At 40.0% G+C, this 19,197-nt stretch overlaps 1 protein-coding gene across 2 annotated transcripts in view; it reads left to right on the top strand.

Annotated features, from left to right (window-relative positions):
* The window catches only part of PKP2 (plakophilin 2), a 114,253-nt gene that overhangs the window by 38,857 nt on the left and 56,199 nt on the right, over positions 1-19,197 (top strand). For both annotated transcript variants that reach the window (XM_023208942.3, XM_023208943.2), the window contains exon 5: positions 8,960-9,167. In XM_023208942.3, coding sequence (XP_023064710.2) covers positions 8,960-9,167 — 208 coding nt within the window. The remainder of the gene's footprint in view (positions 1-8,959; positions 9,168-19,197) is intronic.

The following is a 19,197-nucleotide window of genomic DNA, read 5'->3' as shown; positions in this document are numbered from 1 at the left end:
CAGCCTGGGCAACAGCGAGAGACTCTGTCATACAAACACACAAAAAAAGTTATTGAGAAAATTATTTTTTAAAGTGATAAACACTTTTATAGAATTTGTCGTCATCTTGCATGCATAAACTATGCCCATTATAGATCATCTGCCATTTTTAGTTTAAGTTTACAGTGGAATGAGAACTTAATGGAACTAATTCATCTGAGTTCAAATCCTAGTCTCTTACATGAATTCTATTCACCACTAATTACAGAGCTCTCTTAAGCTTTTCACCTTCATCTAGTCTTTCCAAAATATTCAGATTAATTTTCAGAGAAATAAGTACTCTTTCTATACTTATATTCCATCCATTTATAGAATAGGTAAGTAAATTACATAATTATAACAAATACAATTGACATAAATACACTGGGAAACAAACCTAAATTACTATTGGTAAACATGTAACTCACCTAGTAGAAATAGAAGTGCAAAGGCTCAAATAGAGTAACCTATCAGCTTTGATAGTACTCTGAGAATCAAGAAGGTTTCACAGAGGGAAAAGAGCATGTGGTTGGTAAACCTTGCAGTTTGGTTGAGTAAGGGTCACACAAAAGAGCTTCTGCTGATTTTTTTTTTTCACTTGTATTTCATTAATTATTCATGAAGTTGAGCACCTTTTGGTGTGGTTTTTGACTTTGTATTTCTTCAGTGAATTGTCATTTTTAATCCGTTGTGTAGTTTTTCTACTAAGATATGTTTCTTTCATAATGACTTACAGTTCTTTACCTATTACACGTATTAATCTGTTGTTACTTATGTGGCTCTATTACTCCTGCTCTCTTTTTGTTGTTGTTGTTAACTTTGTTTATGGTATCTTTCATCATGCAGGATTTTAAAATTCTTGTGAGATCAAACTCAATATTTTTCATCTCGATGTCTGTATGTTAGATATTGCTTTAAAAGACCTATCCCTACATCTAGACTTTTCTGTTTCAAAAGTTGTGTAATTATGGAGTATTTCTCACTGACCCTTTGCCTATTTGCTCCATAGGAAGAATGAGTAAGGATTTTAGAAGATATTTAGCTAGTGATGAACCTTCTTTATACATATAGGTGAAGGGAATGGGGCTAAATATTGATCCTTTAATAGCCAGTGAGAGATAAATTTTTAAATATTTGTCTTTAAATATTTAAATACTTGTTTTAATATTTAGATTTAAATATCTTTAAATCTTTAAATATTTGTTTATCCCTGGTTTTGGGGGGGTTTTGTTTGTTTGTTTGAGACAGGGTCTTGTTCTGTTGCCCAGGCTGGAGTGCATGGTGTGATCATGGCTGACTGCAGCCTTGACCTCTGGGGGTCATTCCTCCCACCTTAGCTTCCCAAGTAGCTTGGAGCCACAGGCACATACCACCACGCCTGGCTAATTTTTTTTTTTTTCATAGAGATGGGGTCTCCCTGTGTTCCCAGGCTGGTCACAAACCCCTGGGCTCAAGTAGTCTTCCCACCTTGGCCTCTCAAAGTGCTGGGCATTATAGGCATGAGCCGCCACACCAGGGCCTATTCCCAGTTTTTAAAAACTGGGCATCATTATGTATGCTTCGATTTCATATTACAAATTACTGGAATTTTTATTCTGTTGCCCAAGTTGGGCTAGATTTCTACTATCTCTTAAATTACTAATTTGATTAAAAATATCATTTTGCTTACACATAGGATTGAAGTTGTGTTTGCTGGCTTGACCGTTACTCAGAGATAAAGCTAGAACAAAGACTGGTTTTGAGAATGATGAAACATGAAAATTATATGCAAAACTAAAAATGTATATGCTTCATAGAAAGCCTAAGAATTATAATGTTATAACCCAAGAACATTTGAAAAATCCTTATATTAAACATGGTACTATAGTTTTTAAATGTATGTATGAAAGAAAATTATAATTTGGACATAGAGATCAAAATTCTAAATTGTAATACTTTTAAAACCAGTAGCAGCTTTTCAGTCCTCATTTTGTTTGTTTGATTAGGATTTTTGGTGTTTTACACTGTTGATCTCTCTCTCTCTTTTTTTTTTTGTTCAGACATGTTCTTACTCTGTTGCCCAGGCTGGAGGGCAGCGGCACTATAATGGCTCACTGTAGCCTCGACCTTCTGAGCTCAAGCAATCCTCCTGTCTCAGCCTCCCAAGTAGCTGAGACTACAGGTGCATGCCACCATGCCCAGCTAATTTTTAAACATTTTTTATACAGATGGGATCTCCCTGCATTGCCCAAGCTGGTCTTGAACTCCTGGGCTCAAGCAGTCTTCCCACCTTGGCCTCCCAAAGTGCTAGGATTACACACATGAGCCGTTGTGCCGGCCTGAACCTGTTATCTTCTTTTGCTTTTCTTCTCTACTCTCCAACCTTCCCTCTGAACTTGTTCTTCCTGTTGGGCTGGGAGGCAGGACATTGGTGGCTTAATCATGGACTCTCAAGAGTCACTGCTAGCTGCATTTGAATTCCAGCACCCTAATTACATAGATGCCCTTGGGCAAGATATTTTACTTCTCTGAGCTTCAGCTTTCTTACCTATAAAATGGAAATAGTTCTCCTACCAAGAGTTGTCCTGAGAATGCAATCAGATAATGGTGCACTGCCTGCCCCAAGGCAATAACTCCAAGCATATTGTTCCCTGTCAGTGAACGGTAGGATGGTAGTTCACCCAGGTAATTTGACACCAAAACTTGAACACTTTGAATCTTTTTTTTTTGTTATTATACTTTAAGTTCTAGGGTACATGTGCACAACGTGCACGTTTGTTACATATGTATACATGTCCCATGTTGGCGTGCTGCACCCGTTAACTCATCATTTACATTAGGTATATCTCCTAATGCCATCCCTACCTGCTCCCCCTACCCCATAACAGGCCTGGGTGTGTGATATTCCCCATCCTATGTCCAAGTGTTCTAGTTGTTCAGTTCCCACGTATGAGTGAGAACGTGTGGTGAACCTTCTTTTTAACTTACCTCTCATAGTCACTCGGTCTTCAAGTCCTATTAATGCTACTTTTAAAAGTATCTGGAATCTACCCACATCTTTCCCTCCCTACTCAGAGCTACTGACTTGGTCCCAGCACCATCTTCTGTTAATCCAGCTGTCTCCAGATTAACATCCCTGTCTCCATTCTTATCCATTCCTAATAGTCTCATGCCTCACGGACCCCAGGGAGACCTTTCCGATAACTGCCCCCATTGCCTGCAGAATAAAACGTAAATCCCTTATTTAGTCGTAAGACCCCTCTTAACATGGTCTTATTTTCATGCCTGTTTCATATCTCATAATTGAAGTAGTTACTGCCATAAATATCTTGCAAAAACTTACTATAAAACAAATTCAAGTCTTTGATAAGAAATTTGAGAAATTAAAAAACATAAAAGAAAATACACCCATAATGTCACCATTATCATTTTGGGTTTGTTCTCTAATTTTTAGTGCATATATTTATATATCTTCAATCAAATTGCATATGTAGCTTTCTTTGTCCCCACAAAAGAAAATTTTTATTTCAATTTTTAAAAGTGTGCACAAATACAGGCTTGTTATTTGAAAACAGAAAATGGCAGATCCTATTTATGACTCACACATTTGCCACTTCTCCCAAATTCCCTAATCTCATTTCCTTTTTGCCTGTGTTTATAAGTAGAAATGCATAGATGTTTTATTCCATTTTTATTTTTTTTATTTTTTTTGAGATGGAGTCTCGCTCTGTCGCCCAGGCTGGAGTGCAGTGGCGCTATCTCAGCTCACTGCAACCTCTGCCTCCTAGATTCAAGCAATTCTTCTGCCTCAGCCTCCCCAGTAGCTGGGATTACAGGCTTGCGCCAGCATGCCCAGCTAATTTTTTGTATTTTTAGTAGAGACCTGGTTTCACTATGTTGGCCAGGCTGGTCTTGAACTCCTGACCTCAAGTGATCTGACCTGCCTCAGCCTTCCAAAGTGCTGGGATTACAGGCATGAGCAATCACGCCTGGCCTTATTCCATTTTTTAAATGACATATAAATTTTTATAACAATTTTTTTTTGTTTTTTTTATTATACTTTAAGTTCTACGGTACATGTGCACAACGTGCAGGTTTGTTACATATGTATACATGTGTCATGTTGGTGTGCTGCACCTGTTAACTCGCCATTTACATTAGGTATATCTCTTAATGCTATCCCTCTTCTCTCCCCGCTCCCCACAACAGGCCCCGGTGTGTGGTATTCCCCTTCCTGCGTCCAAGTGATCTCACTGTTCAGTTCCCACCTATGAGTGAGAACATGCGGTGTTTGGTTTTCTGTCCTTGCGACAGTTGCTCAGAATGATGGTTTCCAGCTTCATCCATGTCCCTACAAAGGACATGAACTCATCCTTTTTTATGGCAGCATAGTATTCCATAGTGTATATGTGCCACATTTGCTTAATCCAGTCTGTCACTGATGGACATTTGGGTTGGTTCCAAGTCTTTGCTATTGTGAATAGTGCCGCAATAAACATATATGTGCATGTGTCTTTATAGCAGCACGATTTATACTCCTTTGGGTATATACCCAGTAATGGGATGGCTGGGTCAAATGGTATTTCTAGTTCTAGATCCTTGAGGAGTCGCCACACTGTCTTCCTCAATGGTTGAACTAGTTTATAGTCCCAACAACAGTGTAAAAGCGTTCCTGTTTCTTCACGTCCTCTCCAGCACCTGTTGTTTCCTGACTTTTTAGTGATTGCCATTCTAACTGGTGTGAGGTGGTATCTCATTGTGGTTTTGATTTGCGTTTCTCTGATGGCCAGTTTCAGTTAAAGGTGATGGTAGTTGCTACCCTGTATTGAGTGACTGCTGTGTGCCTGACATGTAATTGCTCATCTTACACAGTAATTCCCATTTGACTAATGAGGGAACTGTGTGGCTAATAGTGTCTTTGTCAGCTCTGCCTCACCCATGGATACCTCAACATGTGGGTATGTGACAACCATCAACCAGTCTTCCCCCACTGCTGGATATTCATGGTTTCTTATTTTTTGCTATTATAAAAGAAGTAGTCACTATTTTTGCATGTTAGTCTGTGTCTTCATTTCACATTGTTTCCTGATAAAGGTTACTAGAAGTGAATATTTTAAAAGTTTGACACATATTGCCACTTGCCTTCCTGAAAGGTTATGCCAGTTTACAGGGAGTGATTAATTCTAATGGGAGGGAAAGCAGAGAAAGGGAGTGACATTTCACAGAGGAGGTGACATTTGAGCTGGATCCCACAGGATGAATAGGGCTTTGCTGGAAGAGAGGCAGAGTGGACTGAACCTTCCAGACAGGAGGAAGAAGTGAGAGCAAAGGTTCCGGGGCTGGAGAGAGCCTTTGCCTCAGCAGAGGCCGTGTGTTCCCTGTACTTATTTGCAACCAGAAGTCCTTGTCATTTACTTATTTTATAATTGACAGGAGAGATAATCAGAATACAGCCACAGAGTTAAAATTCTCATATGTGACTCTGCCCTTTCATGTATTTAGAAACCAACTCAAATGATAACTCTTTTGAAGTTCTGAAAACATTCATGTTAGTCTGTTTCTGTTTTCCTTTTCCCAAAGGAGGGAAAAATACCCCAAGGATTCAGTATAATTGGGAAACTCATCAAACCTCTCTGGTCCCAGCTGCTTCCCTGAATGTTATTTGACATTGGTCCTACTGTGGATAGGATTCATCACCTACCATCTTTTAGTTAAATGCAAGGAGAAGGTCATTAACTTTTTGCGTTTAGCAGGATTTATATCCGTTTGCTTGATAAAATCGATGAAAGTAACTAAAGCCTACTTTTAAACTTGGGATAAGTGCCAGACACTAGGGAGTCAAGTTATACAGTAAGTAGAGCTGTAGCCGGATTTCAGCCTTTATCGGAGCACTGCTGTGTCTGTAGTTCTCTCTTTCCGGGCTAGAGCAAGTGCTGAAAGCCAAGGTGATAAAGGTGACAGGGTAAGGGAGCAGTTCTGAGCTGGGGAGGCTTCCGTATGTCACTTTTTACTAATTCTATGATTGCAGCTTGAAATGCAATATGGCCGGTAAGCCATTTCCCATCATATTTTGAAGAAGACAACTTATAAATTATGAATTAAGTTAATAAAATATGTCTAAAGCTGCCAGAGTACCTCAGGACGAATAGGATTTTGTTTTTGCATCTGATATGTATACTGCTACTGGGAAGATTTGGTATATCTGGTGTTCATGCAGCTTATAAAGTGTGAATTTATATTATGAACTTATATTTTCTCAAAAACTTAAAAACAGGCAATGTGGCCTGCTAACAGAATAACAGAGTTCACCCAGAAGACACAGGTATGTATCCCACAGTGCTATTTTGCCAGTCAAGGCCTTTCTGTAATTTAATTTATTAAAAGGAGGAAGCCGGCTGGGTGCAGCGGCTCACCCCGGTAATCCTAGCACTTTGGGAGGCCAAGATAGGTGGATCACTTAAGGTCAGGAATTTGAGACCAGCCTGGCCAACATGGCAAAACCCCATCTCCACTCAGAATACAAAAACCAGCTGGGTGTGGTAGCGCACACCTGTAATCCCAGCAATTAAGGAGGCTGAGTGAGGCAGGAGAATTGCTTGAACCCAGGGGGCAGAGGTTGCAGTGAGCCAAGATCATGTCACTGAATTCCAACCTGGGCGACAGAGTGAGACTCCATATATAAAAAAAAAGAGAAAGTATGAATTTACCTTAAAACCTTACCATGAAATAAAAATTAGGGAATTAGGGAAATGTGAATTACAAATTGTTTTAACATAAATTGTGGTGTGTGTGTTTCTTTTTTTTTTTGCTTTTAAGGAAGTATAATACAGGTTAAGTGTCGCTTATCCAAAATGCTTGAGACCAGAAGTATTTTGAATTTGGGGTTTTTCAGATTTGGGAATATTTGCATTACATTGGTTGAGCCTTCCTAATCCAGAAATCCAAGATCTGAATTACTCCCTTGGAGCACTATGTTAGCATTCAAAAAGTTTCAGATTTTGAAGTATTTCAGATTTCAGATTTTCAGATAAGGGATACTCAGCCTGTAATAGGAATAGATGAAGTCCTGAAATAATCTGTTGGACCAGATTTACTTGACAGCTAAGAAATCTTTTTTGTTTGTTTGTTTTTGAGATGGAGTCTCACACTGTCACCCGAGCTGGAGTGCAGTGGCGCCATCTCTGCTCACTGCAAGCTCCGCCTCCCGGGTTCAAGCAAGTCTCCTGCCTCAGCCTCCTGAGTAGCTGGGATTACAGGCATGCACTACCACACCCAGCTAATGTTTTATTTTTAATAGAGACGGGGTTTCACCTTGTTGGCCAGGCTGGTCTCAAACTCCTGACCTCGTGATCCGCCCACCTCAACCTCCCAAAGTGCTGGGATTACAGGCATAAGCCACCGCACCCAGCCAGCTAAGAAGTCTTTATCATGCATTTAAATGGCTTTAGACACAGTCCAACAAAATTGCTGCAGCCACTCTCCTATCTGTCTCTTGTTCTGCAAATGTCTCCTCAGAAGGCAGTCAGCAAGTGGAAGTATTTATTCCTTATTACATCCAGTGACGCCTTAAAGGAATCAAGAGTACTTTCTTATTAAGGTTCTTGCAATCTATTCTTATAGATAATGTATGTAAAACTCCTAACACTATACTGACACTTCTTAATGTTAGAAGTAGGAGGGAAGGGAGTTGTCATTTTTGCTTTATTATAATGATTGTGGTTGTTATTGTGGCTATTATTTTTATTATTTATATTGTTTTACAAGTCTGATATTTATTTCCACCTTTCTAGACTTTTCTCCAGTCCTGTCAAAAGAATATGTAATATTGGAGCCTGTGTCCTAAATACCATTTATCTGTCTATGAAAGGGAGGCTAGAGTTTGATACATAGTAAATATGCAGATCTGCCCTGAGCCGGGCATGCAGCTCTCTCCTAAGTATAAACTGCTGGCAGTTAGGGTGTCCTTGCTAAGTGACAAACTTTGTCTGAAAGGGAAGCTCATGCCCATTCATGAAAACTTACTTCCTCAAAATTTCTGCATTAAGATAGTGAAAATGAGATCTTTACCAACTGCTCTTGGCAACTTAAAGGTTTCAAAATCAGATGTGAATGGAAGCCTAAGAGAAGGAAAGCCTTCAGTCTACAACCTAATGTTTCATTTCACCAACCCTGTGTCTACCTTTTAATTTCTTTAGATAATATTTTCAGACTAAAACAGGAAATCTCCTTGTTTAGGATTATTTGGCCTCTTCTTAAACACCCATAGGTTTCAAAATTTAAACCATCAATTTGTTTCCCATTGGTGGTTGTGCCCTTTCTCTGATAGCATGCGCTTTCTTACGTATTTGGAGAGAAGGAATATTTTTTAAATAGCACGTTTAAAACTGTAAAGTTATTTTATCTGCTTAAAATGCTTGCATAAGTTTTATAAGTCTTAAAATACTCAATGCAATTGAGTATAAGAATTTAGGGTTAGTTTGCATTACCACTGAGGTTGACATAGTGAATGCATTTTTACTTCTGTTAATGAAAGTGATGCTATTCATTTTATATGGACTATGAAGTTTTGTCTTAGGAAAAATCATACGTAATTCTGGATTCTTTAATAAAACTTCCCTTACTGCCTAGATTCCCAGTTCTCTTCATTTTTATTATGCTCCAAGCTTTTATCACTTAACTTTGTTTAACTAGTACCTATGCACCCTTTATCACTTAATCTTCCCCTTCAATTATTTCATAGGTTTCAGTCTTAACTTCCCAAATTTACTGTAAGTTCCTTGATGACAGATAACTGCCTTATAGCCGGGGTATATTCTACAAGAATCTCAGTTGTGCTACACATAGTTGTTGATGAAGAAAGGTTCTAATCAGCATCAGTAAACTTCATCTGTTTGTATTACATTGGATGTCTTGATGCCACATCAAAATTAATATTAGAAATGTGCATCTATTTCTTCCCCAGGTTAATCAGCTTCGTGGCATCCCCAAGCTTCTGCAGCTCCTAAAAGTTCAGAATGAAGACGTTCAGCGAGCTGTGTGTGGGGCCTTGAGAAACTTAGTGTTCGAAGACAATGACAACAAATTGGAGGTGGCTGAACTAAATGGGATACCTCGGCTGCTCCAGGTGCTGAAGCAAACCAGAGACTTGGAGACTAAAAAACAAATAACAGGTAGAGTTTACTGAACATTGTAGAACGTAACACATTTGCACCCCAGCCAGATGCCTTACGTCATCTCTTTTTCTTAAGTTTCCTGGAGCAAATGATTGATGGGCTCATTGTTATGCTAGAGATGGCTTTAAAGGAACATTGTTACCTGCTGGCTTAGACTCCAGATTTGAGCCATATTTGAATTCCTTTTTTTTTTTTTTTTTTTTTTTTAAAGACAGAATCTTGCTCTATTACCCAGGCTGTAGTGCAGTGGCACAATCTTGGCTCACTGCAACCTCCGCCTCTGGGGTTCAAGCAATTCTGCCTCAGCCTCCCTAGTAGCTGGGATTACATGCATGTGCTACCACACCCGGCTAATTTTTGTATTTTTAGTAGAGACCATGTTTCTACTAAAGTTTGGTTTCACCATGTTGGCCAGGCTGGTCTCGAACTCCTGACCTCGTGATCCTCCCGCCTCGGCCTCCCAAAGTGCTGGGATTACAGGCATGAGCCATGAGCCACTGCGCCCAGCCTGAATTCCTTTTTTCTGAAGGGGAAAATATTCTGCGGCTTTTGCTTGATATTCTTAATTAGAAACTCTATGCACCTTTGACTAAATGTCTTTAAAACAACTTGACAAGACTCACTGCAATAAAAATTCTACTTAAATTCACTAACAGCCCACTTTGTAGTTTGAGAACGTGTAGGGTTTCACTGTTATCCCAGGTGTCCCAAACCTTCTAAAGAAAACTGACAAGAACCACACTCGTTTGTATTATTTGCTCAACAACCGGCTTGCTGGAGCTATAGAAAAAAAAAATGAAATGGAGAGTCATGTAATTTTCCCGTGTGGAGAATCAATTTAATCAAATTAATCAAATATTAGAAACTGTTTTTTCCAATCTTTCCATTACCTAGACTCCTCTCAGTACCACCTCCTTAGCTCACTGCAACCTTAAAGAAAGAAGAGTGACTGGATATGTTTGTTTTTTTAATTGTCTACTTCACATTTTTGTTCAAATACTGATTTGAGCAAATGTCTCCTTTTTATGCAATGAATTGGAGAGATGGACTAATCAGATAGAATTAAAACAGCAGTGTTGATAATATGTCCTCTAAGCATGAAGAGAAGGGGCTAGTTTCATTTAAATGAACAGTCATATGATAAAAGAGAAAATGATTTATTGATGTTCCAGAATAATCACTCTCCCTGCCATCACCATCAGCTCTCCACTTGTGCTCCCTGCACACAGTACAAAGAGTGAAGGAGGGGCTGGGTGCAGTAGCTCATGCCTGTATTCCCAGCATTTTGGGAGGCTAAGGCAGGGGGATTGCTTGAGCCCAGGAGTTCAAGATCAGCCTGGGCAACACAGTGGGACCCTGTCTGTACGAAAAATAAGGAATTAGCCGGGCGTGGTAGTGGTGTGTGCCTGTAGTCTCAGCTACTCGGGAGGCTGAGGTGGGAGGATTGCTTGAGCCCAGGAGGTTGAGGTTGGTACAGTGAGCCATGATTGCATCACTGTACTCCAGCCTGGGCAACAGAGTGAGACCTTATCTCAAAAGAATTAAAAAAGATTGCAGGAGGCATAACTGAGTGCAATCATCAGTAAATTTTTATTAAATATCTTCAGTGTCTCAGAGATGTACATACATTTTCTAACTTATCACAAAAACCTTGGGTTTCTAGATATTATCAGGTGTTATATGTCAGTTTTACAGATGAGGAAACAAATGCTCAAAGAATATATATCATAGAAGAGGTTTTTTAAAAATTAATTATGTATAATAGTTGACAGTGTTCTGGTAAATACTTTTAAAGGAAGTACTCCACAAATACTGTTTTAAATTGAATTGAATATATTTTGCTCTTCTACCTTCTTCATTTAGTTATACGATAGGTTTAATTTCTCTATAAAGACTTTGTCATTATCTCTACTCGCTTTGTATCTTAAAATATCACATTTTTTAAAAATTCAACATTCATGTTAGATTTGGGGTTACATGTGCAAGTGTGTCACATGGGTATATTGTGTGGTGCTGAGGTTTGGGGTACGAATGGTCCTGTCATCCAGGTACTCAGTGTAGTACCCAATAGATAGTTTTTCAACCCTTGCCCCCATCCTTTCCTCCCTCTTTTAGTCATCTTTATGTCCATGTATACCCAATATTTAGCTCCCATTTGTAAGTGAGAATATGTGGTATTTGATTTTTTGTTTTTGCATTAATTTGCTTAGGATAATGACCTCCAGCTGTATACATATTGCTAAATATCACATTTTAAATTCTGATGTATTTTAATTTTATAAAACTATGAGAGGTACCATGCTACTCTCTCTACTCTCTTTTTTTTTTTTTTTTTTTTCTTGAGATGGAGTCTTGCTTTGTTGCCCAGGCTGGAGTGCAGTGGCATGATCTCAGCTCACTGCAACCTCCGCCTCCGGTGTTCAAGCAATTCTCCCTGCCTCATTCTCCCAAGTAGCTGGGGTTACAGGCACCCACCACCACGCCCAGCTAATTTTTTGTATTTTTAGTAGAGACAGCGTTTCGCCATGTTGGTCAGGCTGGTCTCAAGCTTCTGACCTCAGGCAATCCGCCTGCCTCTGCCTCCCAAAGTGCTGGGATTACAGGCGTGACCCACCGCGCCGGGCTGGTACCGTGCTACCCTCTTGCCAGCATTCTGTCATGTCCCATGAGGGATTTCTTTTCATATCCATGATTTGTAGTAAAATGCCTGTAGAAATTAAAAGTGATCCCATTCATTTAACCAACATTTACAGAGCAGCTTTCAGAGGTCGGGCACTGAGAATCACAGCCTAGGGAGGGTGTGGATTTGGGTTGTTTTTGTTTTTGTTTTTGTTTTTTTAAAGGATGGGGATCTCACTGTGCTGCCTAGGCGGGTCTCCTGGGCTCATGAGATCCTCCTGCCTCAGCCTCCTGAGTAGCTGGGACTACAGGGACACGCCACTGCACCCACATTGGATTTTGTTTCTCCATCTACTAGTTTTATAGCCCCTGGAAAAGTTCATTACTTACCTCCGTTCATATAGAGCAGAGGTAAGCAAACATTTTCTGTAAAGGGTAAGACAGTGAACATTGTAGCCTTTGTAGGTCATACAGATTCAGTAGCAATTCTCAATTTTAACGCAATTCTCAATTGTAACGCAAAAGCAGCAATAGACAGCATTTTGTGAAGGGGTTGTGTTTCACTGTGGACCTTAAAAGAGGAATAGGCTTTGGATTGGTGTTTTGAAGGAGGATGAAAGTTATTCCTGGCAAAGTGAGCATCACTAGCAAGGCAAAGAGGCAGAAAGAAGCTAGCTGCCAGAGCAAACATGAAAAAATAGCGTGATTTGGAGTTAGGGTGCCTGGTAGTTAGAAAGCTTGGGAAGTGTGTGTGTGCTTGCATGTGTCGAGGGAACAAGCCATTGAAGCACGGTTCCTCTTCTTCTGCATAGGCAATAGGAGACTAATGTCAGAGAACATTCTGTGATGTTGATTCCATATGAAACCATTCAGGCATCATTAGATCATCTATAGAGTTGATAAATGGAAGTTGATTGTACAGCACCCAGGATTTCTAGTACAAGCCAAACATCCCTACTGGAGGGTGTTCATTGCATGCTAATTGAACCGAACAGACATTTGAACATTTGATACAAATCCTTCTAAATTACTGCCTGTGCCTCTACTAATAGAAGAGCTAAATAAGGGCCTTCTGGGCCTCAGAAATAAATTGTTAACCTAATATAGACATGTTTATATCTTTGTTTAGAAACACAAAGAAAGTAAGTATATATGTGAATCTTACTGGTCTATTTCTTAGACCTTTTTTTTTTTTCTGAACCTCTATTATGTGTTGGTCACTAAGCTAGGGCTTTCTATTTTTTTTATCCAGTTTCTCCTGACAACTCCATAAGAGGTGGAAGCATAATTGGTAATTTACATATGATCAGTATGAGACTCAGAGGGGTTTATTGCCCAAGGTTGTATAAATAGTAAAGTACAAAACCCAGGTTTGAACCTAGTTGTATCTGAGTGTTTTGCTGTTATCCCACCTACTTTTGAGGCACGTGATGACTTCATTTCTATAGTCTTTGAGACTCTCATCAGAAAGCTCTTCCTCGCTCCTGTTTGACCCTTCCTCTCTATTCTTTTTTTTTTTTTTTCTTGAGAAGGAGTTTCACTCTTGTTACCCAGGCTGGAGTGCAATGGAGCGATCTCGGCTCACCACAACCTCTGCCTCCCAGGTTCAAGCAATTCTCCTGCCTCAGCCTCCTGAGTAGCTGGGATTACAGGCATGCGCCACCATGCCCAGCTAATTTTGTATTTTTAATAGAGACGGGGTTTCTCCATGTTGGTCAGGCTGGTCTCGAACCTCCTGACCTCAGGTGATCCGCTGGCCTCGGCCTTCCAAAGTGCTGGGATTACAGGCGTGAGCTACTGCGCCCGACCCCCTCTCTTCTTGTCTCTGCCTTGGTTCAAGCTGTCTTCATCTCTCGCTCTACTCCCGCAGTAATAGCCTCTTACCTGGCCGCTGGGATTCAGTATTGCACATTGCCAGACTATCCTCCATTCTGCTTCTAGTGTTGTCTTTCTAATAAACATACTGTCCCACTGTGCTCCCTGCTTCCCGTGAGATGAAGCCCATACTCTGTAGTATCCCACACAAAGGTGTTATGATGTGAGCCTGATGATCATTGGCAGCAGGGTCTCCTCTCATCTTCTTCCAGCCTAAGTTCTGAAATCCTAAAGAACCTGCTGGTTGCTCTATGCCTGTTTTCTGTCTTGGTGTCTGTCTCTGCTGCTGTCTTAGAGTGGAATCCTTTTGCACACTTAGACTGCCTGGAGAACCCGCTCATCCTTCAATAGTTGGCTCAACTTCACTTCTCTGAAGCATTTCAAATGCCATCTTTCCATACTTTACTCTCAGTTCCCTCCTGACTTTCAGCAGAATTTTGAAGAAAGGGGCGTCTCTGAGCCGCATTTGCATCCTTTAATATTAGGTTGCCACTTCTGCCAAATTCTGTATTTAATTGCAGAATGAGCCGTGGTGCTCATGTTAGTTTCTCAGCAACTGTGGATGTCTGACCAAATGTGAAAAAGAGTCTTCTGGCCTGCAAATACCTAGAATACATACCAGTAAGAGAGTCAGGTGTGTTTTAAGATAAGACCTTCATTTTTCTAGCCAAAATATACTAAATGAACCATCTGTTTCTATGCGTGCATAAGAAGTTAGCATCACTGGGAACGAATCTGAACTCACTGACTTTCCTGACATTTCCAGCAGTAGCCTAGGATCTTCTCTTCTAATGAAAGAACTTTAGGATCAAAGACACCCCCACTCCCCCCAACCCCGGTGAGATTGTTCTTTCTCCCTTACTGAGTGAGTGTGGTAGTGTTCCCGTAATTGAAATGAGAACGGCACATCTTAGTCTCAGAAGTTCATCTTCAAGGTCACTGAGTAGTGAGCATTGGCTGGAGTGAGCAGGGATATACCTTGGATTAAAACAGACAAGTCATGGTAAGAGTGCAGTGGGGGTTCTTATCCCTCTCTCATTACATATGAAAGAGTCAGAGGTGATGGTCAGTGAAATGTGCTGAAACTGCGTATTAATCTCTGCATGTTTTGTAGAAGTACTTAATTGGATTGCTGTATTTTAATACAATACTCAAAATGTTTTGCTATAAAATATTATGCACTTTCTTTAAGTAATTGTATATTATTTTATTCTGCATTCATAATGTATAACAAAGTACCCTGGGTTTATATATAACTTGAAATACATGACCTTTTTAATAATCTGATATTCCAGGTAAGTTTTGCAAAATTTAGGTGAAAGGAGGGGTATGTCTATGTAGGGAAATTGTAAAAAAAAAACAAAAAACAAAAACCAAAAAATCCTCCCACTCTTTGACCACTTTGAAAAACACAGTTAAAAAGAACCAGTTTTCTTTCTTTTCCTTGTCCAAGCGGTCATTGTCATCATCTTTTCCTCCTCATTCTTTTTCACTGAAGATAGGGATTTATTTAATCAGAAAATTTGGAAGTTTTGCTGCCTAAGTGTTAAGGCAGATTTGTTAAATTACTATATTTTCTGTCCTAGAGGTCATTATTTTTATTTATTTATTTATTTATTTATTTATTTATTTATTTATTTATTTATCTATCTATGTATCTATCTATTTATCTATCTATCTATCTATCTATCTATCTATCTATCTATCTATCTATCTATTTATCTTGAAACGGAGTCTCACTGTGTCGCCTAGGCCAGAGTGCAGTGGCGCTATCTTGGCTCACTGCAAGGTCCGCCTCCCTGGTTCACGCCATTCTCCTGCCTCAGCCTCCGAGTAGCTGGGACTACAGGCACCCGCCACCACGCCCAGCTAATTTTTTTTTTTTTTTGTATTTTTAGTAGAGACAGGGTTTCACCATGTTAGCCATGATGGTCTGGATCTCCTGACCACATGATCCACCCGCCTCAGCTTCCCAAAGTGCTGGGATTATAGGCGTGAGCCACCGTGCCCGGCTGAGGCCATTATTATTAAACCTGAGTTGTAATATCTAAGATCCCTTTACTGGTTAACTATTTTTTGCAAACATCACAGTTGGCAATAAATTTCTGGATAATAGGAGTTATCATTGTCTCTTATAATTGGATAATTATTCTAATTATATCCCTTAACAGTGTCCAGATCCCTTTCTTTTTGGCTAGAATGAGAGCCTCATGGTAGAAAATTACAGGCAGACAGACCATCTGCAACAAAGAACTATACTAGTAGACATTAAGACACTATGAATAAATTGACCAGAAGTTAAAGATGAGACACATGAAAACCCAAATCGTAAATATTATATTAGGTAGTCCGGAATCTGATCATCAAAGGGACATCTATTCAGAATCATCTAGTCCATTGGTTTTGTCATGCCCAAAACTGGAATCATTTTTTTAAAATATAAGTCCTGAACTCCATCCCGAGATTCTGGCTCAGCAAATTTGGGGCATGGCCCAAGACTGTGAGTCTGTTTTGTCACTGGGCTCATTTGGAAACCACTCATCTAGTCTAACACTCTAATTTTAGGGTGAAAGCCCTCATCTACTTTCTGATAAGGGATAAGCTAATTTTTATTCCCTCTAGTGATGATAGAGCTGGGTCTTACAAGTAGTTCCTTGTGTTTTCTTCAAAGCTCTCTTAGAAGTTTATACTTTCAGTGAGCCAAAATCTCCTTCTTTAGAATTTCCACTCATTGGTTCTGGTTTTGCCTCCTCTAGTGATACAAAATGATGTCTAGTTGTTTAAATTTGCATTTCTTTAGTTACTAGAGAACATGGGTTGCTGTGTAGATTGGCTGCGAATATCAGTTGGTTTTGTATTATGTACCTTCCCAATTTTTCTACTGGTGTTTCACTTTTTAGTGATTTATAAGAACTCTATATATTAAGAATATTAACCTTTTATCTCATCTTGTACATATTTTCCCAGTTTGTAGTTGGTTACTCACTGATTTTGTTTGAGGGTGTGTGTGTATAAGCATATGTAATCCTGAATCTCTACTGAACATCTTAGTTCTTTCACAGCTTTCATGCCACCCAGAAATTTGACAGGCATGACATTTCTATGCAAAATCCTATATTAGAAATTCTAAAATTATACTGAAACTTCCGAAATTGTATACTTTTGTAGAAATAACGGAGCATGCCAAGCTCTAAAGGATATTGACTGTTGAAGGAAAATTCCACTCCCTTTGTTCCAATTAATCCTCTCTGGTTTTTATTGTAAGGTGTACTTTTCCTTTGAGTGTCCTGTGTGGTCCTTTTAGAAAGGAGGAAATGTCATTATGCTTCACGTTCTTAAGCTTCTGGCAGGCAGAAACTATTAATTTGTTTGCTTATTTAGAACTAAAGAAGCTTTTTTTCTTCTTCTTCTTCATTTCTCTCTTCTTTCTAACTTGCTTTTGTAGCTCAGTAACCAAAATTCAGCCTCAGACTTGCCTTTAAATTGTTTTCAACCACCTTCTGAGTTTTATCTGTCCCTGTTCCAGGGCCTCTTAAGGAGAAGTGGGAGGAATGAAGTCATTGTGTTACAAAACCTGTGGCTGAGGGACACTGCTCCTTAACCCCAAATGCTAGTTTGATCAGGAAAAGACCTCCTCATAAGCCAGAAATCTAGTCCTCACAAGACACCAGACCCAGTGTCACTGTATCTAATGGAAGCTCAGTGTAGGCTCCAGGGGAAATCTGGTTACGGTTTCAAAAAGTAGCTACCTTTGCACAGCGGAAGCAAACTGTTTAAGCCCAAAAGACTACATGAAGCCTAATGTGTTCTAATTGGTTGGACCAAATATAAGTATGCTGAGTAATTACCAAGCTTTAACTATACAGACTGTTATTTCAAGGGAGATGATGATTGCCACAGAGTTCAGGCAAGTCTGCCACGTTTGCTGTGTTCATAAAGGAGCCTGCTCCGAGTACCTATGCTTCCTCTTTCCTTTGCACAGACCACAGTCAATTTAAGAAGTAGGATTTTTTGGCTGGGCGCGGTGGCTCATGCCTGTAATCCCAGCTACTCGGGAAGCTGAGGAAGGAGAATGTCTCGAACTTGGGAGGCAGAGGTTGCAGTAGCCGAGATCGCACCACCGCACTCCAGCCTAGGCAACAAAGTAGTACTCCGTCTCAAGGGAAACAAAAGAAGTAGGAATTGTTGCCTGGGCAACGAGAAGGATAGTGTAGAAAGGGAAGAGTCATCCCTTCTCTTTCTGCCCCTTCTTCTCCTTTTCCTGGGCATTAGTGAGTTAGGGTAACCTATTGCGGTATGAAAGATGATGAGGCGGGCCAGGCAATGGCTCATGACTGTAATCCCAGCACTTTGGGAGATTGAGGCAGCAGATCATTTGAGGTCAGGAGTTTGAGACCAGCCTGGCCAACATGGTGGAACCCGTCTCTACTAAAAATACAAAAATTAGTCAGGCGTGCTGGAGGGCGCCTGTAATTCCAGCTACTTGGGAGGCTGAGGCAGGAGCATCACTTGAAACTGGGAGGCGGAGATTGCAATGAACTGAGATCAAACCGCCACTGCACTCCAGCATGGGCAATAGAGTGAGACCCAGTCTCAAAAAAAAAAAAAAAAAAAGATGACGAGGCAACTCTACACCTGCTGGGAGTCCCTGGAATAGCCAAGCAATCGGTGTACCGTCTTCCTTCCACTGAATCTGAAGGATTCGAGCTCCAAATTTCAAAAAAAAAAAAAAAAATTGTAAATATAGATACCACTTTCTGTTCTCTCTCAGTACCCAGCCTCAGTCTCTATGTCACAGTACATACCTTAGAAATTACAACATGCTATTATCTCAGTTTCTTCCAGATTAGCGTATATGGTCTTTCTCTTTAATATGGGAGATTCAAGAGGAAAGAGAAAATTTAATGAGTAAAGAGGGTACTAATCTTTGACCATGCAAGTTGGCAGATAGGGAAGATCCTCTTGTCTCTCCTTCACTGCCAAACTATAAAACTATACATGACGTAGCCAGAATAAATAGCTGGAGGGTGTGATTCTGTGATTGGGTAGCAGTCAATAACATTAATTGGTGATGTTGATCAGCTTCCTGTTGACAGGCATGGAGAAAGGCTTTCTGCAGACGCTCCCTGCTCTTACTGGGAGGCACAATGTCAGGTGAAAGTTACAGTTAGTGGGGAAGGAGGCAGGGAAGATATTTTCCCATGTGTATCTAAGGGAGAAAAAAATACGACTCTTTAAAAATGTTGAAGTTTTAGTTATAATAGGACCGTTTTAAGCCTCTCTGTTGGTGAGCCCAGACTTTATTATCTCAGTCAGGTCAGCTTTGTGGTAGGGCCCTTTAAGAGAAACAGCAATAAATGCTTAAGTATGTGTGGCTTTTATTTATCTATCTGATGAGTTTAAACCTGCACAGTTGGTAGCCTAAGCCGTATATTTATTGTTCACGTGGGTCAGCTTCCATCACTATCTAATGAGTTCTAATTGGGTTCTTCCATTTGGGATAGGGGCTGCCCGCCCCACCTCACCCCCAAAT

This window comes from Piliocolobus tephrosceles, chromosome 10, assembly GCF_002776525.5.
Source record: "Piliocolobus tephrosceles isolate RC106 chromosome 10, ASM277652v3, whole genome shotgun sequence".
NCBI classification, from domain to species: domain Eukaryota; kingdom Metazoa; phylum Chordata; class Mammalia; order Primates; family Cercopithecidae; genus Piliocolobus; species Piliocolobus tephrosceles.
The sequence above is the reverse complement of the archived record's forward strand: the minus strand, read 5'-3'. Positions and strand labels throughout refer to the sequence as shown.